We start from the raw sequence: 21,919 nt of genomic DNA on the forward strand, positions 1-21,919 counted from the left end.
CTTGGTTAAAATTTTTTATTGCAATGTTCCAGGTTAAGCTAATATCCATGTCCTATGTAAAAATTAGGCTTTGTATTGTCCGTACAACTCACCTGTTTGGGAACTCTTCCAATGTCTGTGAAAATTGTCTGCCAGTACGCCCACAGGAAAAGAACCAACAGAAAGTGATACAGTAAAAGGTAGAAACCTGAAAAGAAAGTCAAAATTTAAAATCTTATTCATAATAAAATTAGAAAAATAATGCACAACCATTAGAAAATTCACAAAAACAATTTGCAAGAATATTCAATTACCATTTCTCATTTCTGAAGTAAAAATACACTGAGCTTACTAAACATTAAAAACTTTATGCTTCCACAAAAATTGGAGAATAACGTCTTTTAATACCACACAATGAAAAAATTCTGCAATTAAAACTATATATAAAAAAACCTATTGAAACTAGGTTCTAAAAACCTACAAATAATTAAAATCGAGCCATACGATAATTAATCTGTGAATAAGTACATCATACCCAGTGCTAACTGAGCCAGCATTGGTGGAATGTGTAACACAGTACTCAAAGTACAATATCTCATTTAATGTGAATCGAATTGCATAATTTGAATACTCATTTCATCTATTCCTCAAAAAAACATCTAGAAGTGCTAGATCATTAAACACCTGTGTGTCTGACAACCCAAAGTTAATTTCAGCAATGATATTGATTTTTGTATCGATGGCATGGATTAAAATCACAAATTTTAAGTAATTTGTATTTTTCCTAACAATACTTACCTCGAACTACTTTCTTAGGAGTATCTGGGATCTCCTCCCAACCGACCAGAGTTTTGTGTAGTTTACCCTAGTCCCGTTTTCTATGAGGGGTAACCTCAGGTGGAGTGGAACACGCCCTGAGGCTATCCCCAGGTCAGAGAGCATGCTTGCTCAGGTCTCGATCTCCAGTAAGTTCTTGATAGCTTAGGTATCTATGAAGTCCAGCAAGGCACTCGGGGTAGGATGGGAGGCCCATTACCCGAAAGTAGTTCGAGGTAAGTATTGTTAGGAAAAATACAAATTACTTAAAATTTGTGATTTGCTCCAACACAGAATACTTACCTCGAACTACTTTCTTAGGAGACTTATACCTTAGGAGGTGGGAGTGTCCTTCAGGACCTAGAGACCGAGACGAGAATAGAAGAGGAACCTAGGTAGGAGACTAGTTCTGCTGACCTCAAAGAAAACACGAGAAAATAGGGAAAACTACGCAAAAAACAATCTTAGTGTCTAAGTAACTCACTTCTGCAAGAATCCTAGGAGACATGTCCTTCCAATGATAGTGTATCCCATGGCAGTTTCAGGGGGCTACCCTAGTCATTTCCGGTAAGGGAATAGGGGAAGGAAGAACAAGGGGGCTCAGGAAGGAACCTGTGTCTCTTGGACTCGCTACCCACAGTTACCACTGGGGCTACACCATTAAACCATTTGGAGCGCAGAAATGACGGGACCGAGCGAGAACCCGCCCAGGGACTTTCTCGAGCAGTCCTTCAAGCAGTGAGCCGTAAAGGTTGACTGGTTAGACCAAGTACCTGCCCTCAGGCTTTGGCCCACTGCCATGTTCTTCTCAAACGTCAAAGAAGCATTTAGACTCCTAATGCTGTGGGGTCTGGGCTTTCCTGGAAAGGGGGACCCCTGCACTACTGTAGGGCCTGATGATCACTTGCCTTATCCAGAAGAAGAAAGTGTTCTTGGAGACTGGCTCCTTCACAGTCCCGAGGAAAACGAACAGACTCTTGATCTCGGGATGAAGTCTAGCTGTCCTTTCTAAATACTACCATACTGCAAGTCCCTCGGGTTGTCCGAGGGAGGGATAGCTGGCACTGAGAACAATTCCATTTTGGGGGCCCAAACAGCTGGATTCTGAGTCTTGGCTACGAAGGAGGGTAAGAATCTGAAAGTAGTTTCTCGCCAGCCCTTCGAGTGTGAGATCTCGTACGACAGGCCAAGAATCTCACCTACTCTTTGCTGATGCCAGAGCTAAAGGAAAGACTGCCTTGAGGGTGAGCTACTTGTCTAGAATGTCTTTTAGAGGCTCGAAGGGAGGTTCCAAAAGCATCTTCAAGTACCCTAGCCACATCCCCCGGGGGCACTCTAACGGCTTGGGGGAAAAACGACTGCTCGAAGCTCTTGAAGAGCGTCGAGATCTACCTGGAGGCACTCAGGTCTATGTCCTTCAGGAGGAAGACTTGGGATGGATATGGCCACTTCGTCCCTGAGATAGACCAGAAGTCTGCTATCTCGTGAATGGAGGCCCCTAACGGCCTGATGTTCTTCAAGGAGCACCCCTTAGAAAAGGTAGCCCACTACGCCTGGTACACCTCGACTGACGAACGCCTCAGGTACCCTGACATCCTTGATGCTGTCCTCGACGGAAATCCTTCCTTTTTCAGGAGACGCTTGATAACCTCCACGCGTGAAGGAGGGACCAAGGGTTTTCGTGGAACCTCTGGAAGTGAGGCTGCCGGAGAAGGTCTGGTCTGTCTGGAAGTGGCCCAGGTGTAAGGCATGCCAGTTCCTTTAGATCCGCGAACCACTCTCTCTCTGGCCACCAGGGCGCTACCAAAGTCACCCACCTTTTGGCCGTCCGTCTCATTGGAAGTCGTCCTCGGACGCTGCTGCTGGATCTGGCACAGGAAAACAAAACACGGTGAGCTGTGCGTTTAGTCTCGTGGCGAAGAGGTCTATCACCGGCGAGCCTCACTTCAGGAAGAGGGTTTTGACCACTTCTGGGTGTAGGGACAACTCGGGCCCTACCACTCGACCCTTCCAGTTGAGGCCGTCGGCCAGGCCGCTCCTCTTCCCCGGAGAGAACCTGGCTGAAAAATTAATTCGTTCCACTTCAGCCCATTCTAGGAACTCCATCGTGAGACTGCACCGTTCCTTCGACTTCAGTCCTCCTTGCTCTTTCACGTAGGCCACCACCGTGGCGTTGTCGCACCCCGGATCCACGGAGCTTCCCCGGGGTAGATGGACGATCTCTAGGTACGCTCTTTGTACGGGCCTCATCTCCAGCACGTATATGTGCAGGTTCGTCTCCTCGACTTCCCATTTACCTTTTGCCACTTTGTCGAGAAGATGGGCACCCCAGCTCTCCTTGGATACGTCCGTGAACAGGAGCATCCCCGGAGGGACGGCAGAAAAAGGGCATTCCCTTGAGGGTGTTCGTTCCAATTGCTACCACCCCAGGACTTCCTTCGTCTCTGGGGACACCAGGACTATTTAGTGCGGGGAGTCCTATCAGTCTTTGCCAGACCTTGGCTCTCCTGGGCTGGCCCGACAGGAAGGGCCAGAGTATCTGTTTCAGGGTGTCCAGTTTTTCCGCGGAGGGGAAGGCCCTCGCCATCTAGAACCAACCCTAGGTAGGTCATCCTGGTGGAGGAAATCAGCCGGGACTTCTCCAGGTTGATGATGATACTCAAGACGTTGTAGAACTGCAGGAGCTTCTCGTCTTGCTCCCCCAGTACTTCCTCTGAGACTGAAAGCAACAACCAGTCACCTAAGTACCGAATCTGGCGGACGTCCTGTTTGTGCGCCCAGCCTGAAACTGGTGCAAAGACCTTCGAGAAGCCCTGAGGACTGTCGACAGTCCGAAGCATAGGGTTTTGAACTGCCATGTTTTGGTACTCCATTTTACCCTTAGGAACCTCCTGTTGGAGGGATGAACAGGGACCTGGAAGTAGACGGCTTTGAGGCCTATGGACCTCATGAAGTCCTCCTCCTTCAAGGTCGCTAGGACCGACTTTGGAGTGTCCATCTTGAAGACGGTGTTGTACACGAATTGTTGAGGGCTGAAAGGTCTCCAGAACCCTGTCGCCTTCTCCACCAGGAAGAGCCTGTTGTAGAACCCTGGACTCGGTTCTCGACTGGTTCTACTGCCCCTTTCGCCAGCATTGCCGAGCCTTCTTCCTGCAATACTGCTACTCTCCAGGGGTCGCTGGGTGCCAACCACTCCGCCTGTTGATCTGGGATCCGAGGTGGAGGTCCGCTAGGAAGGGCAGCTTGTACCCCTCCTTTAGTACTGCTACGGTCCACGGATCCGCTCCGTGGTCCCGCCATGCTTGCCAATATCGTTTGAGGCATCCCCCCACTTGAGATGCCAGCAGGAGTAGGGGGCCTCCCCTCCTAACTCCTTCGAGAGCAGCGGCCTGAACGCCCTCTCCTAGAGTCCGAGTAGGAGGGTCTGAAGGTTAACTGAGGAGTCGAAGCTCCCCTACGGGGGCAAGGCAAGGGATAGATTACGTGTGCCAACTTCTACATCCGACGGGCGGACGGAGCCGAAGAGGCGCTGGGCAAAAGTGCGGGGCTCTCTCTCCAGCGGCCACTGAGGCAGGCACTGGAGAGGCAATAGCCCCGTTCGACCCGCTCGGGGGAAAACCACTCTGCCTTCGTCACGGATGGAGCCGTCATGGGCCTACCCCCTCCCGGGGAAATCCGTGGGGTTTAAGTACCCTGCCATGTCAGCGGCCTCTTCTGATGCTTGGATGGGGCTGGCCGGGACGATGGCACGGCTGGCTCCATCACGGATGGAGCCGCTGGGACGGAGGTAGCCGTCATGGGTGTGTCAGCGGCCACCTCCAATGCTTGGACGGGGCTGACCAGGACGATAGCACGGCTGGCTCCATCACGGATGGAGCCGCCGGGACGGAGGTAGCCGTCATGGGTGTGTCAGCGGCCACCTCCAATGCTTGGACGGGGCTGACCAGGACGATGGCACGGCTGGCTCCATCACGGATGGAGCCGCCGGGACGGAGGTAGCCATCATGTGTGTGTCAGCGGCCACCTCCAATGCTTGGATGGGGCTGGCTAGGACAATGGCACGGCAGGCTCCATCACGGATGGAGCCACCGGGACGGAGGTAGCCATCATGTGTGTGTCAGCGGCCACCTCCAATGCTTGGATGGGGTTGGCCGGGACGACGGCACGGCTGGCTCCATCATGGATGGAGCCTCCGGGACGGAGGTAGCCATCATATGTGTGTCAGCGGCCACCTCCAATGCTTGGATGGGGTTGGCCGGGACGATGGCACGGCTGGCTCCATCATGGATGGAGCCGCCGGGACGGAGGTAGCCGTCATGGGTGTGTCAGCGGCCACCTCCAATGCTTGGACGGGGCTGACCAGGACGATGGCACGGCTGGCTCCATCACGGATGGAGCCAGCCGGGACGGAGGTAGCCATCATGGGTGTGTCAGCGGCCACCTCCAATGCTTGGATGGGGCTGGCCAGGACGATGGCAAGGCTGGCTCCATCACGGATGGAGGTAGCCGTCACGGGTGTGTCAGCGGCCACCTCCAATGCTTGGATGGGGCTGACCAGGACGATGGCACGGCTGGCTCCATCACGGATGGAGCCACCGGGATGAAGGTAGCCATCATGGGTGTGTCAGCAGCCACCTCCAATGCTTGGATGGGGCTGGCCAGGACGATGGAGCGGCTATCTCCATCACGGATGAAGCCACTGGGACGGAGGTAGCCGTCATGGGTCTACCCCCTCCCAGGGAATCCGTGGGGTGTGAGTACCCTGGTATACCAGCGGTTGACCACAAAGCCTGAATGGAGCAGTCGTGGTACCGGGTATGGATGCCATGCTGCCGGGTCGATCCAGCGGCTACCTCCGCTGGAAGGATGGAGCTCCTGCAGATATCCATGGAGCCACGGGCTTCCCCGTGCTGGCTGGTTGGTTCCTTTGTTCAGGGCGGGCCATCGAAGAACCGGAGGCCGGGACAAGGCTGCAAGTCTGAAGGGGCGACTCTCTCTGCTGGGCGGGAGAGGTCGGAACCTTCGCGGGCTTATGCCTGTCGACCGAGACCTGGCTGTCGAAGTCTTGGAGGCTGGGACACGGCTGCCAGACCGAAGGGGCGACTCTCCGCTGGGCGGAAGGAGTCGAAACCCTCGCGGACTTATGCTGGTCTGCCAGAGCCTGCTGTAGGGTTGCCGGGGTTCACGTCGAAGGACGGGCATCACTGTCGGAACGGGGGCCTCCGTCCTGGGTCCAACAATTCTTCCGGAGGTTCTCGTATCTGCGGGCCTGCCCGTCGAGGAAAACCGAGGGCTGCGCTCGTGACGAGCTAGGTGGCCTTTGGAGGTCAGGACTCGACTGCCAGACCGAAGGGGAGACTCTCTCCGCTGGGCGGATGGAGCCGGACCCTTCGCGTACTTACGCCTGTCGACTGGAACCTGCCACGATGAGTCCCTCCGTCGGGTGCCACTGCTGCCACGATGAGTCCCTCCGTCGGGTGCCACTGCTGCCAGAGGAGTATCTATCAAGGGAGCTCGTCCTCGGACGCCAACTTGAAGGGCTCGGTGCCGCAGCTAGCTCCAACAGCCTGTCGAGGTGAACCACCACCCACTCACTGCTCTTGAGGTATCTTGAGCGCTGACTCTCGTGGCGCGACCTCGAGGGGGAGCGAGAACGCAACAACTTCTTGCGGGACTTCTCCCTTCGTCTCCTGAGCTTCCTCAGCGCCTCGTCTTGGGAGGCTCCTTCTCGGCGACGTCCTCGGCTGCAGAAGTGACTGAAAAACCCGCCAAAGAGGCTGGAGAAGAATTAGGGACATTTTTCCCCACATGGGGTCATCAGAGGAGACGTGGCCTACTTGCACCAGGAATCCGTCTCCCATACACACTCCCGCAAGTCCCTCACTCGTCTGGAACGACGCCACAACCCCACTATCCTGAAGATCAGACTCTTGGGGAAGGGCCGCGGGCCCCTTCCCCGCAATGGACTTACCTCGTCCCCTACTCTGGGTAGGGGAGGGTGGTAGGGAAGCTCTGTCAGACGAGACGCCCGGCGAAGCAAGGGAGGAAGGGACGCTTGGCTTCTTAGGCGACCTCTTCGTTGCCTACTTCTTCTTGGTGCTATACCGCACCCACTCAGACTCCTGGGGAAGAGCAATGGGCCACTTCCCCACAACTGACTTACCTCGTCCCCTACTCTGGGTAGGGAAAGGTGGCTGTATAAAAGAAGCTCCATTCGACGAGGCATCGGGAGAAGTAAGCGGCGAGGAGAGGCTCGTCTTCCTATGTGACCTCTTGGACGCCTTCTTCTTCTTGGTGCCGAAGCGCACCCACTGTACCACGTTCCAGGACTCGCACTCCAGACACGTGGCTGTAGGAGAACATAAGCTGTCCCTACATGAACACAGAGGATAAGGGTAGGAAGGGGTATAGAATGAACACAATGGGTCCACGTGGGGACCGCGTAAGACACAAAAGGGGGGTCGGGGACACAAAGGGTCGCACTGGGTAAGGAGAGAGCGTTGAGATGTTATCACGACGCGACCAGAGAACTTACTGGAGATCGTGACCTGAGCAAGCATGCTCTCTGACCTGGGGATAGCCTCAGGGCGTGTTCCACTCCACCTGAGGTTACACAAAACTCTGGTCGGTTGGGAGGAGATCCCAGATACTCCTAAGAAAGTAGTTCGAGGTAAGTATTCTGTGTTGGAACAAGTAGAATTTTCATAAGTCTATGTAAATTCTAATGACATTGTATGTAACCTATTGTGAAATTTATACATCACTTACATTTTTCAATTATGCTTTCAACAGTAACTGAAAAGAAAAAAAAATATTTGTTATTTCAATGAAATAAAATAAAAAAATTATTTAGATTTCCATAAACATGCTATTGATCAAATCAGATAAATAAAAAGGACAATACCAACTATAAGAGCACAATAAAAAATTCCATACTTATAAAGCACTTTCAAGTCAATAAAATTCTATAACATTTTAGCTTGGATATAAAGGTTTTGCTAAAGAAACAGATTATGAAATCAAAATTACAATACATTGATAACTTGTTCAGTAAACATTACGGATACAGAGTTGTCCTTAATCAAATTAATTGTATCTAATAAAAAATGAATCGAGTATACCAATGAATCAAACAATTTACATTATACGCAAGTTGAATGTCCTGAGTATTGTAAAAACCAACGAAAAATACTCACGCAAGTTAAGCTGGATAACGTAGGCATAATATGACCACACCACAACACTCACAATGAATAGCACAGGCAGCCACTTAGCGGCTTTAAAGCAAATCTTACAAGGCCCTGACATGATTGAAAACCTGGGTGCCATTCCTGCTGTTGTTGACATGCCACTATGCCCACTGCATACAGGAGCAGTAGACCTGAAATTGAATGCCAAGAGCAGTTCATAAATCAATACAGTACTAACTTTCAACTGTAACAAAACTTCCGAATTGTTTACAAATTTGAAGCAATGCCAAAGTTTTATTCCAGCCAAGTTATCAATATTTTTCATAGGGCTTACTTATCCCAGTTTGGAAAACTATGTTAACCCTTTTACCCCCAGGCTTTTTGGAAATTTCCAACCCTTAACCCGCAAGGGGTTACTTTTTTCCCCAGCACATTTTGGTGTATATTTCTTTTAAATTGCTCTAACAGCCTTAATTTTTGTCATACAGAGGTCAGGTTGGTCTCATTCTCTTGGAAAATGTCTGAATTTTCACAAAAAATTATCAAAAATATGAAAAAAATAATTTTTATAGCATTTTTTTGCAAGGACGTACCGGTACGTCCATGGGGGTAAAGGGATGGCTTTTGTGAAACGTACCAGTACGTCCTTTGGGGGTAAAAGGGTTAATATTTGAGAAGCTTCATCACTTGTTTTATTCGGCTTTTGGATTTATGAATTTTCACTATACAGCTTGGCACTGGGGCCTGTGAAGTTAAGTAAAATGTATATAGCAAGCGCAGCTGGGGCGCCTTAAAGTAATTCCTACAGTGCACCAAATGATGTGAACTGACTATTAACCCTTTTACCCCCCGGGGTATTTGGAAATTTCCAACCCTTAAGCCCCAAGGGGTTATTTTTTTCTCTGCACATTTTGCAGTATATTTTCTTTAAATTGCTCTAACAGCCTTAATTTTTGTCATAGAGAGGTCAGGTTGGTCTCATTCTCTTGGAAAATGCCTGAATTTTCTCAAAAAATTATTAAAAAATATGAAAAAAAAAATTTTATAGCATTTTTTTGCAAGGACGTACTGGTACGTCCATGGGGGTAAAGGGATGGCTTCTGTGAAACGTACCAGTACGTCCTTTGGGGGTAAAAGGGTTAATTTACTGTGGTATATTTTGTTTTACTCCTCTATAAACGTACTGTAGTGTATAACTCATCCATTATAACCTATATTACCAGGCAATTATTAAGTCCCATTTATTGTTGCGAACGAAGTGTGACTTTACATGAAATGCCCAAATTTTTTTAAGATATCTCACCTGACCCATAGCCCAGTCATTCCCTTTTATAATTGCCATAGATTTCAGAGCGGGGATGAGGGGGGTGGAAGGGAGCAGGTGATATTTTTGGCAGCGGGGTCAATAACTCCTATACCAATAAACATATTCAAATGAAATTTCAAGGTCCTATTTAGATATATATAAGCTTTGTTTCAGCCAATTTTCATGTTCATACATGCTATAGGCGTTCCCTAGCTATCACTTTTGTTTGTAAGTGAAGACTAAGCTAAAAATTCAGTGAGGAGCCGCAAACTTCTCAGTTTTACAGATATCCAAATGATTTTTACAGGGTTTGGTGGGTGTTATGTGAACTCTATTCATACCAATTTTCATATTGATACTTGCCATAGAAGTCATAGTAGCTACTTTTCTATATACTAAAAATATACTATACTATACTGCATGCAACAGATTAAATATTTATAGCTCCATCTCACATTTTATTGCTCTCTACAATACTTACTGCTGAGTGACTAGGGGACAACAGCAGCCGACTAGTGATCAACAGTCATAGGGTTACTGGTTCTGTGTACAGTAGGCCCATCTTCGCTTCCTTCGTGTATGACTGCTGAAAAAAATCAATGCTATATTAATATTTTACAGGAACAAACATAAAACCAAACATAAATTAAAATTAAGTTATGCCATCCTGACACTTGCAAGAATTTGTGGCATGCATTGGCACGACTCAAGTCGTGCCAACGCGCAAATTAGTCGTAAACTGGCGTGAAGTGTACGTAAACCCGTCGTGACATCGTGGCATGTCGTGACGAGAATTTTGAAATGTTCAAAATTTTAGCCAAGACAAAATTTCGCGACCAGGTCATGAACTATGCGCAAACTGTTCGTGATCTCGTCGTGACCTCATCGGGACGATGCGTGCCACTGCGTGGCAATGAGTGCCATGCCACGACTGTCACGAACTGCCACGAATAGTTCACGAACAGCTTACGTCGAATTCACGAGTAGTTGACGACATGTTCACAAATATGCGCATGTCGCAGCGTGGCCGTGCCTTCCCACTGACATGGTCACGTGTACTTCACGCATTGATGGCACGAGCAGTTCACGACTAGTTTACGCACTTCACAAACAGTTTGCGCATGGCGCGAGCAGTTGATGATCAGTTCACGACTACTGCGAGACAGTGGCGCTCGTGTCGGTGTGGGGGTATAAATAGAGCTTTTTGGACGCTTCTCTGGTTTTGTTAAAGTTTTTAAAGTTTAAATAGGAAATATTTACTTTAATGTTGTTACTTTTAGAATATCTTATTTTTCCTTGTTTCCTTTCTTCACTGGGCTATTTTCCTTGTTGGAGCCCCTGGGCTTATAGCATCCTTCTTTTCCAACTAGGCTTATAACTTAGATAATAATAATAATAATAATAATAATAATAATAATAATAATAACTGATGGAATCTCTCTCTCTCTCTCTCTCTCTCTCTCTCTCTCTCTCTCTCTCTCTCTCTCTCTCTCTCTCTGCAGGCGACATAGTATTGTTGTAGGTTGAAAAAAGTTATAAGCAATTTTCTCAAAGTACTCACATTATTCATACTTTCGATTTGAGGGTGATTTCATTTTACTTGCATTAATAGGGAAAAAGTTTATATATTGTTGTGGTAGAAAATATGATATAATTATAATTAACTTTGATCAGCCCTTGTGCTAATTGTGTGTTTCTTCGAGGTGGGGTTGCCTTTTCTTGCTCTTCTGCCTCTGCCAGCCTTTCTGCTGCTCTTCAACAATGGTTAGAGCATCTGCCAGATATAGGAATCTTCTCTTTGCAATGGTGTCTCTGACATAAAGCATGTTGTCTCTTCCAAAGCCAATCCAAAAATGACCAAGGGTTGGAGAGGCCCCGTTTTTATATGGCGTGGCCAAGTCGGCACAACACCTTCCGAATTGCGCGAACTAGTCGTGCCAATGCGGGAAGTGCGCATACTATGCGCAAACTCTTCGTGCCAGTTCGTGTCAATGTGGACACGAACGGGCACACATTCGTGAACTATTCGTGAACTCGTCGTGAACAGTGCGGGAGCCTCCCAGTTCGTGCCCCAAAATGGCACGACCTGCCACGACAAATTCGTGACCAAAAGTCGTGCAAGTGTTAGGGTGGCATTATACAGTACAGTATATGTACTGTAATGCATTTAGTAAGTAAAGAATAACAGAACATAGCAATGAAAGGAAAAATATCTATAAATCTAGCCCTCAATTTAAGTTTTCCTCTCCAAATGTAGTTATAAAATGACAATTTTGTACACAAATTGGACAATCATCCATGAAATCAGCACTGCAACACCCATTTTGTCTCAGTACCAGTACAGTACAGGTTTACATACTTATACTAGGACATAAAAACCAAAAGTGACAAGTTTTTAAAAGTAATTTGTATTTTTCCTAGTTTTTAAAAGTAATATGTTATTTTGATAATAAAATAAATTTTTGAATATACTTACCCGGTGATTATAATAGCTGCAACTCTGTTGCTCGACAGAAAACTCTAAGGTAAAATTCGCCAGCGATCGCTACACAGGTTGCGGGTGTGCCCAACAGCGCCATCTGTCGTCCAGATACCCAGTACTCAATGTAAACAAAGAACTCAATTTTCTCCTCGTTCCACTGCGTCTCTATTGGGGAGGAAGGGAGGGTCCTTTAATTTATAATCACCGGGTAAGTATATTCAAAAATTTATTTTATCAAAATAACATTTTTCAATATTTAACTTAGCCGGTGATTATAATAGCTGATTCACACCCAGGGGGGTGGGTAGAGACCAGCAAAATATGTTTACATTATTATGAGCTAAGAATTTTTATTTCATTTTAGAAGTTATCAAAATAACAAAAACAAAATAAATAGGTACCTGGTAAGGAAGTCGACTTGAACAATTACTCTGCCTTTTTAAGTACGTCTTCCTTACGGAGCCTCGCGATCCTCTTAGGATGCTGATCGACCCCTAGGATCTGAAGTATCAAGGGTTGCAACCCATACAACAGGACCTCATCAAAACCCCTAATCTAGGCGCTTCTCAAGAAATGACTTTGACCACCCGCCAAATCAACCAGGATGCGAAAGGCTTCTTAGCCTTCCGGACAACCCAAAAACAACAATAAAAACATTTCAAGAGAAAGATTAAAAAGGTTATGGAATTAGGGAATTGTAGTGGTTGAGCCCTCACCCACTACTGCACTCGCTGCTACGAATGGTCCCAGAGTGTAGCAGTCCTCGTAAAGAGACTGGACATCCTTAAGATAAAAAGACGCGAACACTGACTTGCTTCTCCAATAGGTTGCGTCCATTATGCTTCGCAGAGATCTATTTTGTTTAAAGGCCACGGAAGTTGCGACAGCTCTAACTTCGTGTGTCCTTACCTTCAGCAAAGCTTGGTCTTCCTCACTCAGATGGGAATGAGCTTCTCGTATTAACAGTCTGATAAAATAGGATAAAGCATTCTTTGACATAGGCAAAGATGGTTTCTTAACTGAACACCATAAAGCTTCAGACAGGCCTCGTAAAGGTTTAGTTCGTTTTAAATAGAACTTAAGAGCTCTCACAGGGCATAAGACTCTTTCTAGTTCATTTCCAACCATATTCGATAAGCTTGGAATATCGAACGATTTCGGCCAAGGTCGAGAGGGCAGCTCGTTTTTGGCTAGAAAACCAAGTTGTAGAGAACATGTAGCCGTTTCAGATGAAAATCCGATGTTCTTGCTGAAGGCATGAATCTCACTGACTCTTTTAGCTGTGGCTAAGCATACCAGGAAAAGAGTCTTTAAGGTGAGATCTTTTAGGGAGGCTGATTGTAGCGGCTCGAACCTGTCTGACATGAGGAATCTTAGTACCACGTCTAAATTCCAACCAGGTGTAACCAAACGACGCTCCTTCGTGGTCTCAAAAGACTTAAGGAGGTCCTGTAGATCTTTATTGTTGGAAAGATCTAAGCCTCTGTGACGGAAGACTGATGCCAACATGCTTCTGTAACCCTTGATAGTGGGAGCTGAAAGAGATCGTTCTTTCCTCAGGTATAAGAGGAAGTCAGCTATTTGAGTTACAGAGGTACTGGTCGAGGATACAGATACTGACTTGCACCAGTTTCGGAAGACTTCCCACTTCGATTGGTAGACTCTAAGGGTGGATGTTCTCCTTGCTCTAGCAATCGCTCTGGCTGCCTCCTTCGAAAAGCCTCTAGCTCTCGAGAGTCTTTCGATAGTCTGAAGGCAGTCAGACGAAGAGCATGGAGGCCTTGGTGTACCTTCTTTACGTTTGGCTGACGTAGAAGGTCCACCCTTAGAGGAAGAGTTCTGGGAACGTCTACTAGCCATCGAAGTACCTCGGTGAACCATTCTCTCGCGGGTCAGAGGGGAGCAACTAGCGTCAACCTTGTCCCTTCGTGAGAGGCGAACTTCTGCAGTACCTTGTTGACAATCTTGAACGGAGGGAATGCATATAGGTCTAGATGTGACCAATCTAGGAGAAAGGCATCTATATGAACTGCTGCTGGGTCCGGGATTGGTGAGCAATATATTGGGAGTCTCTTGGTCATCGAGGTTGCGAAGAGATCTATGGTTGGCTGGCCCCAGGTGGCCCAAAGTCTCTTGCATACATCCTTGTGGAGGGTCCATTCTGTTGGAATGATTTGTCCCTTCCGACTGAGACAATCTGCCATGACATTCAAGTTGCCTTGGATGAACCTCGTTACTAGCGAAATGTTTAGACCTTTTGACCAGGTGAGGAGGTCCCTTGCGATCTCGTACAACGTCAGTGAGTGGGTCCCTCCTTGCTTGGAGATGTACGCCAAAGCCGTGGTGTTGTCCGAGTTCACCTCCACCACTTTGCCTAGAAGGAGAGACTTGAAGCTTTTCAAGGCCAGATGTACTGCCAGTAGCTCCTTGCAGTTGATATGCATTGTCCTTTGACTCGAGTTCCATATTCCCGAGCATTCCCGACCGTCTAATGTCGCGCCCCAGCCTACGTCCGATGCGTCCGAGAAGAGAACGTGGTTGGGAGTCTGAACAGCCAGGGGCAGACCCTCTCTGAGGCTGATACTGTCCTTCCACCATGTCAGGCAAGACTTCATCTTCTCGGAAATGGGGATCGAGACCGCTTCTAGCGTCTTGTCCTTTTTCCAGTGAAATGCAAGGTGATATTGAAGAGGACGGAGGTGTAGTCTTCCTAATGACACGAACTGTTCCAGGGATGATAGCGTCCCTATCAGACTCATCCACTTCCTGACTGAACACCGTTCCTTCTTCAGCATGTTCTGGATGCATAACTGGGCTTGGCTTGTTCTGGGGGCCGACGGAAAAGCCCGAAAAGCTAGACTGTGAATCTCCATCCCTAAATATACAATAGTTTGGGATGGGACCACTTGTGACTTTTCCATATTGACAAGGAGACCCAATTCCTTGGTCAGATCTAGAGTCCACTTTAGATCCTTCAGACAGCGACGACTGGAAGAAGCTCTGAGAAGCCAGTCGTCCAAATAGAGGGAGGCTCGGATGTCCGCTAAATGAAGGAATTTGGCTACATTCCTCATCAGCCTCGTAAACACAAGAGGAGCTGTGCTTAGGCCAAAGCACAGGGCTTGAAACTGGTAGACAACCTTTTCGAAAACGAATCTCAGAAAAGGTTGGGAGTCCGGGTGGATGGGGACGTGGAAGTAGGCGTCCCTTAGGTCTAACGAGACCATCCAGTCTTCCCTTCTGACCGCTGCTAGAACCGACTTTGTGGTCTCCATGGAGAACGTCTGCTTTGTGACAAAGACATTCAGCGCACTGACGTCTAGCACCGGCCTCCACCCTCCTGTCTTCTTTGACACCAAGAAGAGACGGTTGTAGAATCCCGGGGTTTGATGGTCCAGGACTTTGACTACCGCTCCCTTCTCTAGTAAGAGAGACACTTCCTGTTTCAATGCTCGTCTCTTGTCTTCCTCTCTGTACCTGGGAGAGAGATCGATGGGAGACGTTGCTATAGGGGGTTTTCGTACAAACGGGATCTTGTACCCCTCTCTGAGCAACTTCACAGATTGTGCATCTGCGCCTCTCTTTTCCCAGGTCTGCCAGAAGTTCTTGAGTCTGGCTCCCACTGCTGTCTGAAGAAGCTGGCAGTCAGACTCTGCCCTTAAAGGACTTGGTTCCTTTCTTCTTTCCACGTCTCCCTTCGGCACGAGCACCTCCTCTGCTGGAGGCTTTGCCACGAAAGGGCGGAATAAAACGGGACGCTGGAGTGTCCATCCTTGGTCTAGCTGACAAGGTAGGCAAAGGGGTGGCTTTGCGAGCAGAGGACGCAACAAGATCGTGAGTATCCTTCTGTATCAAAGAAGCGGCAATCTCCTTAATCAGGTCCTCTGGAAAAAGGCACTTGGAAAGAGGAGCAAACAGAAGTTCGGATCTCTGGCATGGTGTAACTCCAGCTGAAAGGAATGAGCATAGGTTCTCACGCTTCTTAAGGACTCCGGACACAAAAGATGCAGCAAGCTCATTAGACCCATCACGTACGGCCTTGTCCATGCAGGACATAATGAGCAAGGAAGTCTCCTTCTCTGTCGGAGAGATCTTTCTGCTTAGAGCTCCTAGACACCAGTCTAAAAAGTTAAAAACCTCGAAGGCTCTAAATATACCTTTCAAAAGGTGGTCCAGGTCCGAAGATGACCAACATATCTTTGAGCGTCTCATGGCTAGGCGGCGGGGAGAGTCTACAAGACTTGAGAAGTCGCCCTGGGCAGAGGCAGGAACTCCCAAGCCGAGAACTTCTCCCGTGGCATACCAGACGCTCGATCTAGAAGAGAGTCTAGCAGGGGGAAACGTAAAAGCTGTCTTCCCTAAACTCTTTTTGGACTGCAGCCATTCTCCTATCACCCGCAAAGCTCTCTTGGACGAGCGTGCGAGGACGAGTCTAGTAAAGGCAGGAGTGGTTGACGGCATGCCTAACACAAACTCTGACGGAGGAGAACGCGGAGCCACAGACACAAACTGGTCCGGAAACATCTCTTTGAACAGGGCCAAAACTTTCCTAAAGTCCAAAGAGGGTTGCGTAGACTTAGGCTCGTCCAGTTCTGAATGCGGTTCATCTACGTGTGCAGCACCATCATCATCAGAAAGTCCCTCATCCGAGTATTGAGGAGGAAGCGGCAACGGAGTGGGTAACGGCTGGTTAGCTGAGTCCGGTCGCACGGGTGCATGCGTGACTGAGCCGGACGCAACGTCATGGAACTGTTGCCCAGTCTGTGAGCTGGCAACAACCATAGCAGCGCGGGGACGCACAGCGTCTACTCCAGACTGTCTAGACTGATGTGGGTGAGCAGTGGCAACCACACTGGGTTGCGGAGGTTGACGCACCGCGTCAAAACAAAACTACTCTGACGGTTGTTGAACCTCACGAACGTCAACGGATACCTCCGTGCGTCGCTGAACGTCAACATGCGGCTGGCAGATCACACTGGAACGCATGGGTGGCGGAACTCTCTCAACTGGAGTGCGTGAGAAGGTTACCTCAGCGTCCCCAGGACGCACAACCGAGCGTGTGGGTGGTTGTAGGCAAGGAGCTGCACTAGCTGGTGCGGCAGCAACCTTCTCCGCACGAAAGTCCTGCATAAGCGACGTAAGTTGAGACTGCATGTCTTGCAGTAAAGACCACTTAGGGTCTACAGGAGCAGGTGCGGCGACAGACGGTGTAACTGTCTGAAGCGGTACCGCTTTGCCTCTCTTAGGAGGTGAGCAGTCATCGGATGACTGCAGCGAGTCCGAACTGACCCAGTGGCTACAGCTGGGCCGTTGGACTTGCGCTTTAACGGTCGTGAGACCTTGGTCCATTGTTTCTTGCGAGAAACACCTTCCGAAGACGAGGAATAAATGGGCTCTCTTGTCTTTGTGGGGCAGGGGCGATCTTGGGTAGATACGCCCGATACCACGGAGGGAACGTCTGTTCGCTGATTAAAGCCTCTCGAACCCATTTGTCGTACGACATTGCTTCTCCCCTGGACTTGGGAGCTTGCAAGAGGTCCCGGACTAGGAGGACGACAGGCACGAACAGACGAACCCTCAAGCGCAACACTATCCACAACACTATCACTCACTTTAACACTTCCCACTGCACTTTTACACTTCAGCTCCTTCACATCCGCCATGAGCTGATTACGGTCACTAGCCAGGGACTCAACTCTCTCACCCAGAGCTTGGATGGCACGCATCATATCAGCCATCGAAGGTTCCTGAGTGCCAGAAGGGGGATTAGGAGCAACCACTACAGGGGAAGGAATAGGTTGTGGGGCATGAGGAGAGGAAATGTCAATAGAACGAGAGGAACTTCTCCTAACTCTATCTCTCTCTAGCCTACGTGTATACTTTTGGAATTCGATAAAATCGAATTCCGAAAGCCCAACGCACTCCTCACATCGATCTTCCAATTGACAGGTTTTATCACGACAATTGGAACAAACAGTGTGAGGGTTGATAGAGGCCTTCGGAAGACGCCTTGAACAGTCCCTAGCATTGCACTTCCTAAATTTTGGGACTTGTGAAGGGTCAGCCATTTTGAATTGGTCGAAGGGGAATTCAAAAACTATCAAAAAGTCATCAACAAAGAATCCGTAATCAAAAAGAGTTCAAGGAATTGCGAAGAGAAAGCCTGCACAGCGAAAGCTCAAAACTAGAATAGTGTACTTCACCAATTAGTTGTGAAAACAATCCAGTTTAGCAACAGCGAATAAGCACGTCTTGTCGGTAGCACGACAGAGAGAAAATTGAGTTCTTTGTTTACATTGAGTACTGGGTATCTGGACGACAGATGGCGCTGTTGGGCACACCCGCAACCTGTGTAGCGATCGCTGGCGAATTTTACCTTAGAGTTTTCTGTCGAGCAACAGTTGCAGCTATTATAATCACCGGCTAAGTTAAATATTGAAAATTGTATTTTTCCTAAGTATATAAACCTGAGAGATTTACACAGAATGATAACAGCAAAGAGGGGAATTTGGCAATTAAATACTTAGAATGAGGTGTTAGCGAACGACAGGTAGTTGGTTACATGACGGTAGCAGGGAAGCAACCGCACACCTGCTGGCTCACTGACAACTAGCTTAGATAGCAGTTGTGATTTTCTAAGGGGTTGGTGTTGGTGGGAAAGTATGAGCAGAGGACTCAAGTTTGTATTACAAAAAATACAAATCACATGAAAAAAAAAAATGTCACTTTTTTCCTACACAAATACAAATCATCCTTTAGGTGGGAGGAAGTCCCTGTTCCAACTAGCTAGAACACTCATCCTTGAAACTTTAAACCAGAGCATGTTATGATGCTTAACCCTTTAACACCCAGGCTATTTGGAAATTTCCAACCCTTAACCCCCAGGGGGTTATTTTTTTCCCAGCACATTTTGCAGTATATTTTTTTTAAATTGCTCTAATAGCCTTGATTTTTGTCATAGAGAGGTCAGGTTAGTCTCATTCTCTTGGAAAATGCCTGAATTTTTTCAAAAAATTATCAAAATTATGAAAAAAATAATTTTTATAGCATTTTTTTGCAAGGACGTACCTGTACGTCCATGGGGGTAAAGGGATGGCTTTTGTGAAACGTACCAGTACGTCCTTTGGGGGTAAAAGGGTTAAGGAGTTAAGGTTCTGGTTATCACTTGTACCGATGTTTTGACTATACAGTAAAAACACAAATCCAACTGAAAATAACAAAAGATAAAGAAATACAGTAATAAAACAATATATCATTTAATACAGTAAGTAAAACTACTTTCTAACACCCTGATATCTATTTCATATGAAACCAGACTACAGTATTTGTTGACCTTTGCAGCTGGAAACCATTATTATTATTATTATTATTACTATCCAAGCTACAACCCTAATTGGAAAAGCAAGATGCTATAAGCCCAGGGGCTCCAACAGGGAAAAATAGCCCAGTGAGGAAAGGAAATAAGGAAATAAATAACTGAAGAGAACAAATTAACAATAAATCATTCTAAAAAAAGTAATGTCAAAAGAGATATATCATATATAAACTATTAACGTCAAAAAAAAAAAAAGAAAAAAAAAAAAAAGATTCAACAAAATTTGACTACCCAACAGCTTCTTGAATCCTATTACCGGTAAGTCTTAAGTGGAGAACCTTCTGCACCAGTGGGTCCACAGACCAGGCTTTGTCTATTGTTTCCGAGCCAAAAATCTCTGTATTGTACACAGCAAAATCATTTAATGGATCTGAAATCCTCTGTAGACATCTTATGATTTTTGGGTTCGCACGTACATCACACTCCCCTCGCAAGGAAGTGTGGGGGAAAGTCTCTCCCTTATGTGAATATGGAACACCTTGTAGCCAAGTCGTCCTACCTGATATTATTATTATTATTATAGGTAGTAGGTTGGCCAAGGCACCAGCCACCCGTTGAGATACTACCGCTAGAGAGTTATGGGGTCCTTTGACTGGCCAGACAGTACTACATTGGAACCTTTCTGGTTACGGTTCACTTTCCCTTTGCCTACACATACAGCGAATAGTCTGGCATATTCTTTACATATTCTCCTCTGTCCCCATACACCTGACAACATTGAGATTACCAAACAATTCTTCTTCACCAAAGGTGTTAACTACTGCACTGTAATTGTTCATTGGCTACTTTCCTCTTGGTAAGGGTAGAAGAGACTCTTTAGCTAATGGTAAGCAGCTCTTCTAGGAGAAGGACACTCCAAAATCAAACCATTGTTCTCTAGTCTTGGGTAGTGCCATAGACTTTGTACCATGGTCTTCCACTGTCTTGGGTTAGAGTTCTCTTGCTTGAGGGTACACTCAGGCACACTGCTCTATCTAATTTCTCTTCCTACTGTTTTGTTAAGTTTTTATTTCCTTGTTTCCTTTCCTTGCTAGGATATTTTCCCTGTTGGAGCCCCTGGGCTTATAGCATTCTGCTTTTCCAACTAGGTTTGTAGCTTATCAATTAATAATAATATTATTATTATCATTATTACTTGCTAAACTACAACCCTAGTTGGAAAAGCAAGATGCCATAAACCCAAGGGCTCCAACAGGGAAAATAGCCCAGAGAGGAAAGGAAATAAGGAAAAACTACAAGAGAAGTTTTAGAACAATATAATAAAATAAATCTTTCATATATAAACTATAAAAACTTGAAAATAACAAGAGGATAAAAACTTCCAAAATAAAGAGAGGGAGAGAAACAAGATAGAATAGTGTGCATCGCGCTGGAGAGCGTTGACACGCTGGTGAGTGTTGATGCGTTGGAGAGCGATGGCGAGCTGGTGAGCGCTGAGGAGCTGTCGGGGAGTGCTGGCGCGCAGCTGAAGGCTTTGTAGAAGCGCAAGCGCGCTGACAAATAGGAGAGCGCTGTGCAGGAAGCGTCAACGAGGACGCACAAGAAAGGCGTGTTGCTGGAACATGCGAGGGCGAGTGATGAGTGGTCACACGCCAAGAACAGGAGTCAGGAACGGAAAAGGCAGGTCAGAAGATCGGCGCGTTGGTAGATCACGAACAGGGATGTGTCCTTTGGAAGGGCGAACATCCACCGAAGGGGAATCACGTGATAAGAGTCCAAGGCCAAAGTCCGAGGACAAACGGCAGCATCGCCAAGAGAAGGTCTATGAGAAGGTGACAGTCGAGGACTAGAAGACGACGGATGAGAAGGCTTCTCTACGAGGGAAGGCTGCGTAGATGAGGCTGAAGAGCCGAAGAGGAGCCTTTTCACAGATGGTGAACGAACACCTCTAAGGCGAAGATGAAGGCGAACCTTGCGTGAATGTTGACGCCCTCGGGGGGCCGGTGGATCAGCAAGCTGACCTTTGGAAGCAGCAGTCCTCCGCAGAAGTCTCTATATGAGTGAACTCCCCCAAGTGAGAGAAACACACGCAGGAGAGATGGACGAAGGACTTTGCTTCCCCCTCGAAGGATGTACAGGAACAAGGGAAGCGCAGTCAGCAGCAACCCCGGAAGTGTCTAAAGGAGCAGGAGCGTCGGCAGAAAGGGCAGCGGACGTCACCTTAGACACCACTAAGTCGACGCAGGACAGAGGGTCCACCTCCGAAGTTGACGAGAGCTGCATACTAGCACCACGGATGAGAAGTTGCTGCAAGGTATCCTTGGAGGGCGGACCCCTTATCCCTAAGGATGACCACACCTGTGCAAAGGGAGAAAGAGACAAGGCCTCACCCGAAGAGCTGGGGCCGCTTCACTAGGAGAAGCAACACCATCTCTCGAAGATCAGGATTGACCATCAGTTAAAGGGCCTAAGCTACTTCTTGACGGTCTTTCAGAAGAAGCCGAACGAGCAGGAGCTTTGGAGGAAGATCGGGAAGCAGAAGATGCCTTGGGGTTTTTCCCTTTCGAAAAAACCTTCAAACGAGAAACATCCCGCTTTAACTTCTTCCATCAGCGCCTAAACCTTTCCCATTGGAAGGCAGACCACTCCCGACACTCGCTACACTATTCCCACTTTCACACCTTTGACCTCTGCAGGCGGGACAAAGGGTGTGGGGACTGGTGTCCAAAGCAGACATGAAGATACCGCAGGGCCAGCCTTCAAGTCCAGGACACGTATGCATGGTCAGTAGAAGTCAACACAAACACACTGAAGAGAAAAAGCAAAAATAA

General features: G+C 47.5%; 1 protein-coding gene across 3 annotated transcripts in view; it reads right to left on the bottom strand.

Moving 5' to 3' along the window:
- The window catches only part of LOC137652176 (palmitoyltransferase ZDHHC20-B-like), a 100,279-nt gene that overhangs the window by 73,471 nt on the left and 4,889 nt on the right, over nt 1-21,919 (bottom strand). For 2 of the 3 annotated variants that reach the window (XM_068385387.1, XM_068385385.1), the window contains exons 2-5: nt 9,773-9,874; nt 7,992-8,176; nt 7,564-7,590; nt 93-187 (exon numbers count right to left, since the gene is read on the bottom strand). In XM_068385387.1, the coding sequence (XP_068241488.1) occupies nt 93-187; nt 7,564-7,590; nt 7,992-8,142 (273 nt within the window). In that variant the 5' untranslated portion in view covers nt 8,143-8,176; nt 9,773-9,874. Of the gene's footprint in view, nt 1-92; nt 188-7,563; nt 7,591-7,991; nt 8,177-9,772; nt 9,878-21,919 lie in introns of all 3 variants that reach the window. The other variant, XM_068385386.1, reaches the window with a different exon arrangement.

This window comes from Palaemon carinicauda, chromosome 13, assembly GCF_036898095.1.
Source record: "Palaemon carinicauda isolate YSFRI2023 chromosome 13, ASM3689809v2, whole genome shotgun sequence".
Taxonomy (NCBI): Eukaryota; Metazoa; Arthropoda; class Malacostraca; order Decapoda; family Palaemonidae; genus Palaemon; species Palaemon carinicauda.